Here is a 13,409-nt window from a genome sequence, read left to right on the forward strand (position 1 = left end):
ACCACATATAGGGAGGCAAAAGTTTGCTCTCTATCTCCACCTGCTGGTAGATGGACACAACCCACCAGTCTATGGATTGATCAGCTTGATGATATGGAAGGAGCCCTTTGTTGAATGTTTTTCCCCATGTGCTGGTACACATCGTAGGATCCAAAAAGCAACAATAAAATTGGATGAATAAAGCACAGTATATATTTTTTTTAATTATTACATTTTTAGAATTGTTGGGCATTAGAAATTTTTGGTTTATGGAAAAGGTCATAGGACTTCATCAGAAAATAACTAGCGTACCTGACTGTAACTCACCATGAGCTACTACTGAAAACGGTGTGAGCAAAATCCAATAAATAAATAAATGTCCTGACCTCTCAGGAATTCTCAGACATCTGCCCAGGATACACATACACATTACAAAAAGTGTCCAAAACATTCCCATTGTGTGAACAATGCACACCACAAAAATAACTGTGAAGACATTTTGAACTGGTTTTGAAAACACATCGTCTCATAGCTCAAATTAAAGTATAAAAAGAATATCTCTAGTGGTTACTTATCTATAACAACGCTGTCAACACTCTCGACACAAACATCTGATGGAAAAACTGAAGAACCTGCTGTCATTATAAAAATGTGTCCTGAAATGACCTCCGATTGGCATTTTGGTGGCACAGCTGCCCGATTCTAGGGCTGCATATTCTTCAATGACATGAGTTGAAAGAAAACTAATGCCTCCGCCTCCATAACTTTTGTTTAAACTAAAATATTGTAATGAATAAAAAGACATATTTCTGCCAACAATAGACAAGGTTTTGAAAGCCATCACGAATGAACTGCACGTCATCTCTTCAACCAGTTGCTCGCAGTCCTTTCCACCTCTTCATTTAAATTGAACAGTTGCCCTCAAAGGTATTCCTTCAATTTTGGAAAAAGATGTAAATCAAGTACCAAGGAAGTCAGAGAAAAAAGAAAACGTGAACTATTTCTGTGCTGGGTGCCACAGGCTTGATTAAAAAGAATTTCCAAGAACACCTGGATAGGTTGCTTATACATGTGACATCTTACAGGTACTAAGAGTGTTGGAAGTAAATTTGAGAGACCGAGATTATATGCCACATATTCTGGGGCTTAGCAGTGAGGTTGATTACCATCAAGGTATGTTCAAAGTTAACCAATACAAACTAAGGTGAGACCTCTGTGGGTGAACATTTTTTGGAACCACAACACACCAGGAAAGGCTTTCTAGTTTTTAATGTAGAGGAGTGTGGTAGCCATGTTAGTCCACTCTTAAGGTTATCAATAGAAATCAAACAAAATAAAACATGGAAAAGAAAATAAGATGATACCTTTTTTATTGGACATAACTTAATACATTTCTTGATTAGCTTTCGAAGGTTGCCCTTCTTCGTCAGATCGGAAATAAGCAAATGTGCTAGCTGACAGTGTATATAAGTGAAAACATTCAAGCATTACTATGACAGTCTGACAGGGTGGGAGGATGGGGGTGGGTAGGAGGTATGCATGGGGACATCAAAGCATATCATTGATATTCTAACAGGATGGGTGTGGATAGGTGAGGGGTGGGATGATCAACAGAGACATACAGCTTTATGGTTTATAATGGGCTAGGAACCCCAGATCCTTGTTAAGTCCTTTCTGTTGGGTGTTAAAATATTCAATCATTCTGACTTCAAAGGTCTTATGTTCTTGTATGGTTTTAATGTTACCTTTCAGGATTCTCACTGTGAAATCACTGGTACAGTGTCCTGGTCCTGTAAAATGCTGACCAACAGGGGTGGGAGCCCTACTGGCACCAGTACTGTTCATATGATGTCTATGTAAATTGAATCTTGTCTTAAGCATCTGGCCTGTTTCTCCAATATAGCATCCTTCGTTACATTTTTTGAATATCTTTCCTTTGTGGATGACTGGGGGGTCCTGTGAAATGTTTTGGCATAGTTTGCAACTTGATAAATTACAGTACTGGCCTTCCGACAGCCACACAACTTAAAACACAAGCTAATCAGAAGTAAACTTCCATCACAGACTGAAAAAAGGGCACACTTCCCTGTAATTTATCCAGTTGCAAACTATGCCAAAACATTTCACAGGACCCTACAGTCATCCACAAAGGTAAGATATTCAACATAAAGGAATCTTTCACTTGCTCATCTTCCAATGTGGTATATATCATTCAGTGTAAAAAATGTAACGAAGGATGCTATATTGGAGAAACAGGCCATTCTTTGAAGTCAGAATGATTGAATATTTTAACACCCAACAGAAAGGACTTAACAAGGATCTGGGGTTCCTAGCCCATTATAAACCATAAAGTTGTATTTCTCTGTTGATCACCCTCCCCTCACCTATCCACACCTATCCTGTTAGAATATCAATGATATGCTTTGATGTCCCCATGCATACCTCCTACCCACCCCCATCCTCCCACCCTGTCAGACTGTCATAGTAATCCTTGAATGTTTTCACTTATATACACTGTCAGCTAGCACATTTGCTTATTTCCGATCTGATGAAGAAGGGCAACCTTCGAAAGCTAATCAAGAAATGTATTATGTCCAATAAAAAAGGTATCATCTTATTTTCTTTTCCATGTTTTATTTTGTTTGATTTCTATTGATAGTTTTTAATGAAAATGTTTGGAACAAAATTTCAGGATATAAGGCTAACTTGTAATATTTTATTTAAAGAAACAATTTTGGCAACAAAAATCCTACTGTTGGGGTATTTAAACATTCAGGGATCATGCGCTTACTTTCATTTTGTTTAGCAGTGTTTGTGGTGAACTACAGTGCAAGCAGAATTTATTGTTAGAGAGGTAATAGTCTTTGTTTACATTTTTTTTTCTAGACAGCAGGATGTTTAAAATACCAAAATCATTGTGTTGGTTTTTATAACACATGTATGTATGCCTTTTTTTTTGCTAGGATAGAGAACCATCACTTATTTATTTGCTGCAAAGACTGTGCTTAAAGGTAAAATTATGTATAATCATACCTGATAATTTTCTTTCCATTAATCATAGCTGATCAATCCATAGACTGGTGGGTTGTGTCCATCTACCAGCAGGTGGAGATAGAGAGCAAACTTTTGCCTCCCTATATGTGGTCATGTGCTGCCGGAAACTCCTCAGTATGTCGATATCAAAGCTCCATCCGCAGGACTCAGCACTTAGAGAATTACACCCACAAAGGGACACTCTGCCCAGCTCACCACCGCCGAAACGGGGAGGGGAATTAACCCAGCTCATCCCCACACAAGTGGGGGAGGGGAATCCGTCCAGCTCATCCCCGCGGAGCAGGGGAGGGACACCACCCCGCCGATGCGGGGGGATCTGGCTTATCCTGCAACCGCAACCGCGGGACGAGCTGACTGACCCTGACACCGCCGAAGCGGGAGGGGTACAAAGCTGCCCTACAGCCGCACGAAGCGGGAGGGAGTGCCGGCAGAATTTTAAGTCTCAATCCAGCCCCGTAAAACGGAGGGGAGAGGAATGCAGCAGCTCACTGTAACACAAACTCGTCTCAACTCTTGAAGAATCCAAGTGAAGGAAGAACTTGAACACGAAGTCTTTCTGAAGTAACTGAAGACTAAACTTGAACCTGAAATGCAACCAGAATAAAAACAGTACAGATATCTGGGAGGGGCTATGGATTGATCAGCTATGATTAATGGAAAGAAAATTATCAGGTATGATTATACATAATTTTACCTTCCATATCATCAAGCTGATCAATCCATAGACTGGTGGGATGTACCGAAGCAGTACTCACCCAGGGCGGGACATAGAAATCCCTGACCTCAACACTGCAGCTCCAAACCGGGCCTCCGCCCGTGCAGCCACAGTCAAACGGTAATGCTTGGAAAATGTATGAGCCGAAGCCCAAGTTGCCGCCTTGCATATCTCTTCCAAGGAGACGGATCCGGCCTCTGCCATCGAGGCCGCCTGAGCTCTCGTGGAGTGAGCCTTCAGCTGGATAGGCGGCACCTTCCCCGCGGCCACATAAGCCGCTGCAATGGCTTCCTTGACCCATCTTGCCACTGTAGGCTTAGCAGCCTGCAGACCCTTACGAGGACCTGCAAACAGGACAAACAGATGATCCGATTTCCGGAAATCATTGGTCACTTCCAAGTATCTGATGATGACTCGTCTCACATCCAGAAATTTAAGAGCAGAGTACTCCTCTGGGTAGTCCTCCCTACGAAAGGAAGGGAGACAGAGCTGCTGATTCACATGGAAGCGAGAAACAATCTTGGGCAGGAAGGAAGGCACTGTGCGAATAGTCACTCCTGCCTCAGTGAACTGCAGAAAAGGCTCTCGACATGAGAGCGCCTGGAGCTCGGAAACTCTTCTGGCTGAAGTGATAGCCACCAAAAAGACTGCTTTCAACGTCAGGTCTTTCAGAGATGCCCTCGACAAGGGTTCAAAAGGCGGCTTCTGCAATGCCCTCAGCACCAGGTTGAGATTCCAAGCAGGCACCACTGAGTGCAGAGGAGGGCGCAGGTGATTAACTCCCTTGAGAAAGCGCACCACATCTGGCTGTGAAGCCAGGGAAGCACCCTTCAGGCGGCCCCTGAAGCAAGCCAGAGCCGCTACCTGGACTTTAAGGGAACTGAGCGACAGGCCTTTCTCCAGACCTTCTTGCAGGAACGCCAACACTGAAGAAATTGGAGCACTGAAGGGAGAAAGTGAGCCTGCTTCACACCACACTGCAAAGATACGCCAAACCCTGGCGTAAGCAGTAGAAGTAGAGCGCTTCCTCGCTCTCAGCATAGTGGCGATGACCTTGTCTGAGAAGCCCTTCTTCCTCAGACGCTGCCGCTCAATAGCCAGGCCGTAAGACCAAAGGGGGAGGGATCCTCCATCACCACGGGACCCTGATGTAACAGGCCCTGCTCCACTGGCAGTCGCATAGGATCGTCCACTGAGAGCCTGATCAAGTCCGCATACCAGGGACGTCTGGGCCAATCCGGACCCCCCAGGATTACCCTGCCGGGATGCTTTGCCACCCGGTCTAGCACCCTGCCCAACATGGGCCAGGGCGGGAACACATAGAGGAGCTCTTGTGTCGGCCACTGTTGGAGAAGAGCATCTACTCCCAGGGATCGAGGGTCCCGTCCTCTGCTGAAGAAGCGCGGCACTTGGCAATTGGCCGATGACGCCATCAGATCTAGGCTCGGCTGGCCCCAGCGCTTCGTGATGTCCAAGAACGCCTGAGCAGATAGCTGCCACTCTCCGGGCTCCAAGGTATGGCGACTGAGAAAGTCCGCCTTGACATTCATGACTCCGGCAATGTGGGCCGCTGAAAGCTGCTCCAGGTTCGCTTCCGCCCACTGGCAAAGATTCATAGCCTCCTTGGCTAGAGGGGCGCTCTTGGTACCTCCCTGGCGGTTGACATAGGCCACAGCCGTGGCATTGTCCGACAGGACCCGTACAGGCTTCCACACCAGTACCGGGATGAACTCCAAAAGCGTCAACCGAATGGCTCTGAGTTCCAGGAGGTTGATAGACCACTTTGCCTCTGCAGGAGACCAGAGCCCCTGCGCTGTCCTTCCCAAGCAGTGGGCTCCCCAGCCCGACAAAGAGGCGTCCGTCGTGACGACAATCCACTCTGGGGTCACCAGAGGCATTCCCGCAGACAACTTGTCTGTCTGCATCCACCAGCTCAGCGCCTTGCGCACTGCTGGGTCCAAGGGAAGTCGCACAGCATAATCCTACGACATCGGAGTCCAGCGCTGCAGCAAAGAGTGTTGAAGTGGTCTCATATGAGCCCTGGCCCAGGGCACTACTTCCATCGAGGCCGTCATAGAGCCCAACAGCTGCACATAGTCCCAAGCCCGAAGAGGAGAGGCTACCAGCAACTGGTCCACCTGAGCCTGAAGTTTGACAATCCGATTGTCTGGCAGGAACACTCTGCCCACTTGGGTGTCGAATCGAACTCCCAGGTACTCCAGGGACTGAGTCGGGCGCAGCTGGCTCTTCTCCCAGTTGATGATCCATCCCAGGGAGCTCAAAAGAGCAACTACCCGGTCCACAGCTTTGCCGCACTCTGCATAAGAGGGGGCTCGGATCAACCAGTCGTCCAGATAAGGATGGACTTGTACCCCTTCCTTTCGTAGGAAGGCCGCGATGACCACCATTACTTTGGAAAAGGTCCGCGGAGCAGTAGCCAACCCGAATGGGAGGGCTCTGAACTGGAAGTGTCGGCCCAGGACTGCAAAACGCAGAAAGCGTTGATGAGGAGGCCAGATGGGAATATGCAGGTACGCTTCCTTGATGTCCAAGGAAGCCAAGAACTCTCCTGCCTTCACTGCCGCTATAACAGAGCGGAGAGTCTCCATGCGAAAGTGCCGCACTTTCAAGGCCCGATTGACCCCTTTGAGGTCGAGGATAGGCCGGACAGAACCTCCTTTCTTTGGTACCACAAAGTAAATGGAGTAACGTCCCTTGCCAAGCTGACTTTCTGGCACAGGAACGACCGCGCCCAGGCGGATCAGATTGTCCAAGGTCTGCTGCACTGCCACAGCTTTGACCGGAGACTTGCAGGGAGAGAGTACAAACCCGTCTTTTAAGGGTCGGCAGAACTCTAGCTTGTAGCCGTCTCTGATGACTTCCAGCACCCACGCGTCTGAAGTTATTGTGGTCCACTCGCCCAGAAACGAGGACAGCCGTCCTCCAATCTGCACTGGGGCGTGGACCAAGGCCCCGTCATTGGGTACGAGACCCTGGGGGAGGACCGGAGTGAGCCCCTCCGGGACGGCGGTCTCTGCGAAAGGAATGCTGCTTGGGGGAGAAATTCCTCTTGAAAGAAGAGGGGGCAGAGGAACCCGACTTGCCCGGGCGGTACCGACGGGCTTCCTGCAACCGTCCTCTGAAGGTACCGGGACGAGTACTAGCTCGAGCCCTGACCTCTGGTAATTTCTTGCCCTTAGACGTGCCGAGATCGGTCACGATTTTGTCCAGCTCGACCCCAAAAAGCAGCTTGCCTTTAAAAGGCAATCTAGCCAGGCGGGATTTAGAGGCGTGGTCAGCAGACCAATGTTTCAGCCAAAGCCACCGCCGCGCAGAGATTGTCTGAACCATGCCTTTAGCTGAGGCTCTCAAGACATCATACAGCAAGTCTGCCAAATAGGCTAAGCCCGATTCCAGGGCCGGCCAATCAGCCCTCAAGGAATGATCCGAGGGGGAAGCCCGCTGCACCATAGTCAGGCACGCCCTGGCCACATAGGAGCCGCAAACTGAGGCCTGCAAACTTAAGGCAGCCGCCTCAAAGGACGACCTTAAGGCCGCCTCCAATCTTCTGTCTTGGGCGTCCTTTAGGGCCGTGCCACCTTCCACCGGCAACGCCGTTTTCTTAGTCACCGCAGTGATTAAAGAATCCACGGTAGGCCACAGATAGGCCTCACGTTCACTTACAGCCAAAGGATAGAGGCGGGACATAGCCCTAGCCACTTTAAGGCTCGCTTCCGGGACATCCCATTGAGCCGAAATTAAGGTGTGCATGGCATCATGCACGTGGAAGGTTCTAGGCGGGCGCTTCGTCCCCAGCATAATGGTGGAGCCAACAGGGGCTGAGGGAGAGACGTCCTCCGGAGAGGAAATCTTCAAAGTGTCCATGGCCTGTAACAACAGGTTGGGCAAATCCTCTGGGCTAAAAAGCCGCGCTGCAGAGGGGTCATCCGCTCCATCCGAGCGGGGATCCGTCTCCTCCAAGGAATCCGCAAAGGACCGTTGGGAGACCTCAGACACGCTGCCCTCATCTACATCGGAGGAGACAAAGTCCTCCAAGGCCTGGGAATCAACCCGAGGGCATTTACCTCTGGGAACCTCAACCTCTTTACCAGACGAGGGAGCAGGGGCAGCGTTTTGCATGAGGAAAGCCTGATGCAGCAGCAAAACAAACTCGGGGGAGAAACCCCCCAGACTGTGCACTTCCGCAGCCTGGGCAACAGCCCTAGACGCACCCTCAACCGGCGCTCGCAAGAGCGGGGGAGAGACATGCTGCGCATCCAAAATGGCGTCCGGCGCGACACTCCGCCAAGGAGCCGCGCGGGAAGAACGGCGCTTAACTTTAGCCACTTTTGTGCCGTCGCCCAAATTAAGGGCGTTCATGGCATTAATGTCTCCAACCTCAAGGGCGGCCCACGAAGAAGCCGTCCGAGCCGCGTGGCCGGCCAAGATGGCGGAGGCGAGGAGCGGGGGATGGGCGTTTATGGCGGGAAAAACCGCCACGCCGGAGGAAGGACCGGGACATTCATCGGTCACGAAACTGTCACCCAACAAGGGCGAACCAGGCTGTAAGACCCCCGGCATCCCCTCTAGAAGCGCTGAAGCGATCCGGGGAGCGACCCTTTGCGCCCTCGCCCTCCGACGCCATATGCCACGAGGAGAAGAATCGGGGAACCCCCTGCCCGCTATAAAAAGGTAAAAATTACCTGCTGTCCGCTCCGAGCTGTAACGAACTGGTGTCCCAGTGAGTAGCTGCAATGAACGTTTAAATAAACGTCGGAATAAACGCCTTTAAGGACGTTTAAAATTTTTTTTTTTTTTTTTTTTTTTAACGGAGCCAGCGGGAGGGGGGAGAAAAGGAGGGACCTGGCACCACCAGGTTTGCACTTGCTCAAAAGAGCCCTCAACCCCAGGCACTCAACAAAACCTAAAAATTAGGCTTGGAGGCCTAGCCAGAGCTGCTGCTGTGTGTGACCACCACCTGCTGAGATAGAGAACATACTGAGGAGTTTCCGGCAGCACATGACCACATATAGGGAGGCAAAAGTTTGCTCTCTATCTCCACCTGTTGGTAGATGGACACAACCCACCAGTCTATGGATTGATCAGCTTGATGATATGGAAACTTTGTTTAGTACTGACAGTTATGTTGAATTTCTTCAAAAATGTTTTTACAAATTTTAAAAATTGATTCAGCATATTTATATATTCTCTTGCAAGTGATATATAACAGTACATCCACAGAGTTATGTAGTTCCCTAATCACATTTTTTCTTCGCATTTACTTTTTAAATATATTATAATCGAGGTATATTGATATAAGACTGGAGTACTGGGCATAATAGTTATATTTTGGTGTAGGCACCATCACTAAATGCACACTTATTTTGATTTCAGCGTTGTGACTGGCTATTGCATCAGTAGCACTAGCAGAGCTAGGAAGAGAGATGAGGGTATATTTCTTCCCCTAATCAACTATTATATTATAGGCTCATCATGAAGGTTTATTTTATCTTTGATCTAGTAAGCTGTACATTCCTTTACCCTTCTGTTAAAAACATATTCTGATCATTCATCCATCTCTTCCCAGTTTCTTACCTCCTCCTCCGCTACTCCTTGAGACTGGTCACTAGAGCACCTTTATGTTTCACTTTTTTATTCTATATTGGCATCTTTTGCTCATGCTGTTCTGAGAAAGAAGGTTCTGGCCTTCAAAAGCTAAATCAAAACATTTATTCAGTTAGCCCAATAAAAAAAAAAAGATATAATTTTACTTCTATTTATCACTTTCAGAAGCTTGATACCATCACTCTAGACCTAAATAGGGACAATGGTGTCATGGCCCACTGCCAAGTGTGAAAGGACTTAACTATTGTCTGGTCATCTTTTTCTAGTTTTTTTTACATGTATACGATTAAGCATTCTTTTTGATTGTTTTATATTCACGTCTTAAACAGTCTCTAATTTTTAATGATCTTTACTTATTTATAGCTAAAATTGTCATTATCGTTTTTATTGTACAAACATTGTGGTTTATATGTTTATAATAGCCATTGTACACTTTGTAGACTCCTGAGGCAGGCGTTTTGGCACCAAAACACAGCAGCTGTGTCGAGTCGTTTGGTAATTTTCAATAAAGACTCATATGATTTAGAGATGGGAGTAACTAGCGAGGTAATTAAATTTGCTGATGACACAAAGTTATTCAAAGTCGTTAACTCGCGACAGGATTGTGAAAAATTACAGAAGGACCTTACGAGACTGGGAGACTGGGTGGCTAAATGGCAGATGACATTTAATGTGAGCAACTGCAAGGTGATGCATGTGGGGAAAAAAGAACCCGAATTATAGCTACGACATGCAAGGTTCCACGTTAGGAGTTACGGACCAAGAAAGGGATCTGGGTGTCGTCGTCAATAATACACTAAAACCTTCTGCTCAGTGTGCTGCTGCGGCTAGGAAAGTGAATAGAATGTTGGGTATTATTAGGAAAGGTATGGAAAACAGGTGTGAGGATGTTATAATGCCGTTGTAGCGCTCCATGGTGCGACCGCACCTTGAGTATTGTGTTCAATTCTGGTCGCCGCATCTCAAGAAAGATATAGTAGAAGTGGAAAAGGTGCAGCGAAAGGCGACTAAAATGATAGCGGGGATGGGACGGCTTCCCTATGAAGAAAGACTAAGGAGGCTAGGGCTTTTCAGCTTGGAGAAGAGACGGCTGAGGGGAGACATGATAGAGGTATATAAAATAATGAGTGGAGCGGAACAGGTGGATGTGAAGCGTCTGTTCACGCTTTCCAAAAATACTAGGACTAGGGGGCATGCGATGAAACTAGTGTAGTAAATTTAAAACAAATCGTAGAAAATTTTTCTTCACCCAACGCATAATTAAACTCTGGAATTCGTTGCGGAGAACTTGGTGAAGGCGGTCAGCTTAACAGAGTTTAAAAAGGGGTTAGACGGTTTCCTAAAGGAGAAGTCCATAAACCACTACTAAATGGACTTGGGAAAAATCCACAATTCCAGGAATAGCATGTATAGAATTGTCTGTACGTTTGGGAAGCTCGCCAGGTGCCCTTGGCCTGGATTGGCCACTGTCGTGGACAGGATGCTGGGCTCGATGGACCCTTGGTCTTTTCCCAGTGTGGCATTACTTATGTACTTATACAAACTTCAAGTTTTTAATAGAGATACTGAACAAAAAATGAAAACTCACCACGTGCCTCAGAAAGGTACTTATCTGGGGAATGTACTTGATAGATGGTCAAATATCCTTTTTAAAGCCAATCTTAAGGACTACATCAACAATCTTTTAAAAGAGTTTTTCACGATTACTTGGCTAAGTGGTGTTTTAATACTGACATCACCACTGATCAGAATATCAGGGAGTGCAACTAACCTTCCTGTTAATTCAAATAGAGATGAAAAGCTTAGTAGTTTACCCCTGCGAGAATTATGCATAACTGTGCAATGCAGAATTTGTGCAGAATTCCTTTGTAGTGAATTTAACTCTCTTCTGCTGAAAAACAATAAGCTTGCTACTACAGCTGCTGAAAGGTGAAATCTGAAAGCAGCCACGTGGGTCTGCCTGAAGAGCTGGCTCAGAAACAGCTGCCTGGTCTGCCAGTTGTCGCACTTAAGAAAAGCTCTGGGGGGAGGGGGGCTGGACGGAAAAGGAAGCATTCGGTACTGCAGCCATTAAAGCGAGGAGCTGCCAATGACTGGAGTGGAGGAGAGGCCTAATGGTTAGTATAGCAGGTTGTGGACCTGGATTTGATTCCTACTGCTGCCTGATGGTCAGCAGTGGGTTGAGATCTTGGGGAACAAAGTTCAGTTCCCTCTGGAGCTCCATGTGACCCTGAGCAAGTCACTTAACCCTATGTTGCCCCAGGTACAACAGTAGTACAATGTACTACTTAGATTGTAAGGCCCCAAGGCACAGACCTAGTACCTGTAAAATGAAACTGCAAACCGCTTAGGTCTAAGTGGTATGTAAATACTGAAATGAATGAATGAAGTGCTGGCTTCTAGAGTGGCTGTCAAGCTAAAGACAGAGTAGAAGATGAGAAAGGGATTAAGGCTAGTGTAGGGGGAAGACAGCTGGAGAGGGTCAAGCAAGGGATGAGTCAATTAAGACTGCTGATGAGGATGGTGTCCAGGAAAATATATGGGGGGGGGGGGGGAGTAGAAGAAGAAGTCAATATTAGGGTAGGGTAGAAGTAGAGTTGAAACTTGGAACTGGAGATAACTGAAGGCAGAACTAACTTGAGGAAAGACTGGGGAGAGCACTGGACATGGAAATGAGCATGGGCTAGATTAGCCTAAGTAGGAGCTTTAGGATGGGGACAGAAAACATCAAGGGTTTATGAGGAGAGAATTATGGAATCGAGTCTGGGTGGGGGGAGGAAATAATACAGGCTAAAGCCAGTGGGCGAGATAGAGGAAGAGGGATAAAATCATAGTGAGCCACCTCCAATATATTCATAGTAATTCTAAGGAAATTCTGAACAAAACATTCTAAATTTAGCCATTTTTAGTATATATTTTTCAATACTGCATGTTATCAATCAAAAACAATGGTTAAGCTTTGTTAATTTGACAAAAACAAGCAGAATTTTGTAGACATTTTAAAATGTTTTTGCACAGAACTTTGATTTTATTTTGAGCACAAATCCTTGAGTAGTAGTAACAGAAGTACGCAGAGAACCAGGAAAGCCTGGATTCAAATCCTGCTTTTCCCACTGATGCTCCCTGTGATACCTTGTGAGATTACATGCCACTTCATTTTCCATTGCTACGGGCATTAAGTTAACTATAAGCCGCATGGCATGAGCACAAACCTACCAAATATATTTTACTTATCCGGGGCTCAGATTTAGAAAAGGCAACTAACCTAAAAACCAAACAAATCCGAAGTTTGCATTCCATACCACAGCAAATCATATGCGTACTGCCATCACACAATATTTCTACCCCATAACTTCACAAGTACAACAACGTTGATTTTCCTGTCAGTTACTCACAACTTATCACCCCACCCCCTTCATATAGTTTTCCCTCTCTTCCTTACGCCAAATCCGTGTTCTCAATGATAAATTTCACATTCTCATCACTGAGCTCCGTAATTCGAACTGTCGGCTGATTAGCATACGGCATGATAACAGCTCCGTCCCGTTCTCCGGTAGTGGTACCACCACCACCAGAACGCTACACACTATCGTCATTTCCCCCAGTTTGCAGGAAGTGAAAGACCGGCAATCTGTCGCGCATTCTTCATGCGTCATCGCCTTGCGCATGCGCCTATTCACTCTTCCCGGCCCGAGAGATGGGGGCTGTTGTGCTCTTGAGACGTGCGGGCTGGCGGCTTTTGCAGCGGTGTGAGCCTGGTGAGGGCTGGGGATTTTGGAGGGGTGGGATAAAAGCTTCCCTAGAGCCTTGCAGTGGGAAAATATGGGCGAAGAGTAACTGGAGAGGGGCTGTACCGGGGCCAAGGTGAGCTGAAGGGTGTGAGGCACGTTACGAGGTCGCTCCCCGGCAGCTCCATTTATACGTATAAAGTGGCGCTTTTTATGAAATTGCTGCTAATATGTATAATTATGACTTATAGGGATCCAGTACTTGAGGCTTCTAACATTCATTGCTTAATGATGTATTGAATTTCTAT

At 46.8% G+C, this 13,409-nt stretch overlaps 2 protein-coding genes across 3 annotated transcripts in view; one reads left to right on the top strand and one right to left on the bottom strand.

The window, feature by feature from the left end:
• The window catches only part of POLR2C (RNA polymerase II subunit C), a 66,550-nt gene extending 53,579 nt beyond the window's left edge, over positions 1-12,971 (bottom strand). Inside the window, 1 exon segment of the mRNA XM_030203570.1 lies at positions 12,816-12,971. Coding sequence (XP_030059430.1) covers positions 12,816-12,901 — 86 coding nt within the window. The 5' untranslated portion in view covers positions 12,902-12,971.
• A 64-nt stretch (positions 12,972-13,035) lies between these two features.
• COQ9 (coenzyme Q9) overlaps positions 13,036-13,409 on the top strand; it is a 95,878-nt gene continuing 95,504 nt past the window's right edge. Inside the window, exon 1 of one of the 2 annotated variants that reach the window (XM_030203571.1) lies at positions 13,036-13,131. In XM_030203571.1, coding sequence (XP_030059431.1) covers positions 13,071-13,131 — 61 coding nt within the window. In that variant the 5' untranslated portion in view covers positions 13,036-13,070. The remainder of the gene's footprint in view (positions 13,132-13,409) is intronic. The other variant, XM_030203572.1, reaches the window with a different exon arrangement.

This window comes from Microcaecilia unicolor, chromosome 5 (genome assembly GCF_901765095.1).
Source record: "Microcaecilia unicolor chromosome 5, aMicUni1.1, whole genome shotgun sequence".
Classification (NCBI taxonomy): domain Eukaryota; kingdom Metazoa; phylum Chordata; class Amphibia; order Gymnophiona; family Siphonopidae; genus Microcaecilia; species Microcaecilia unicolor.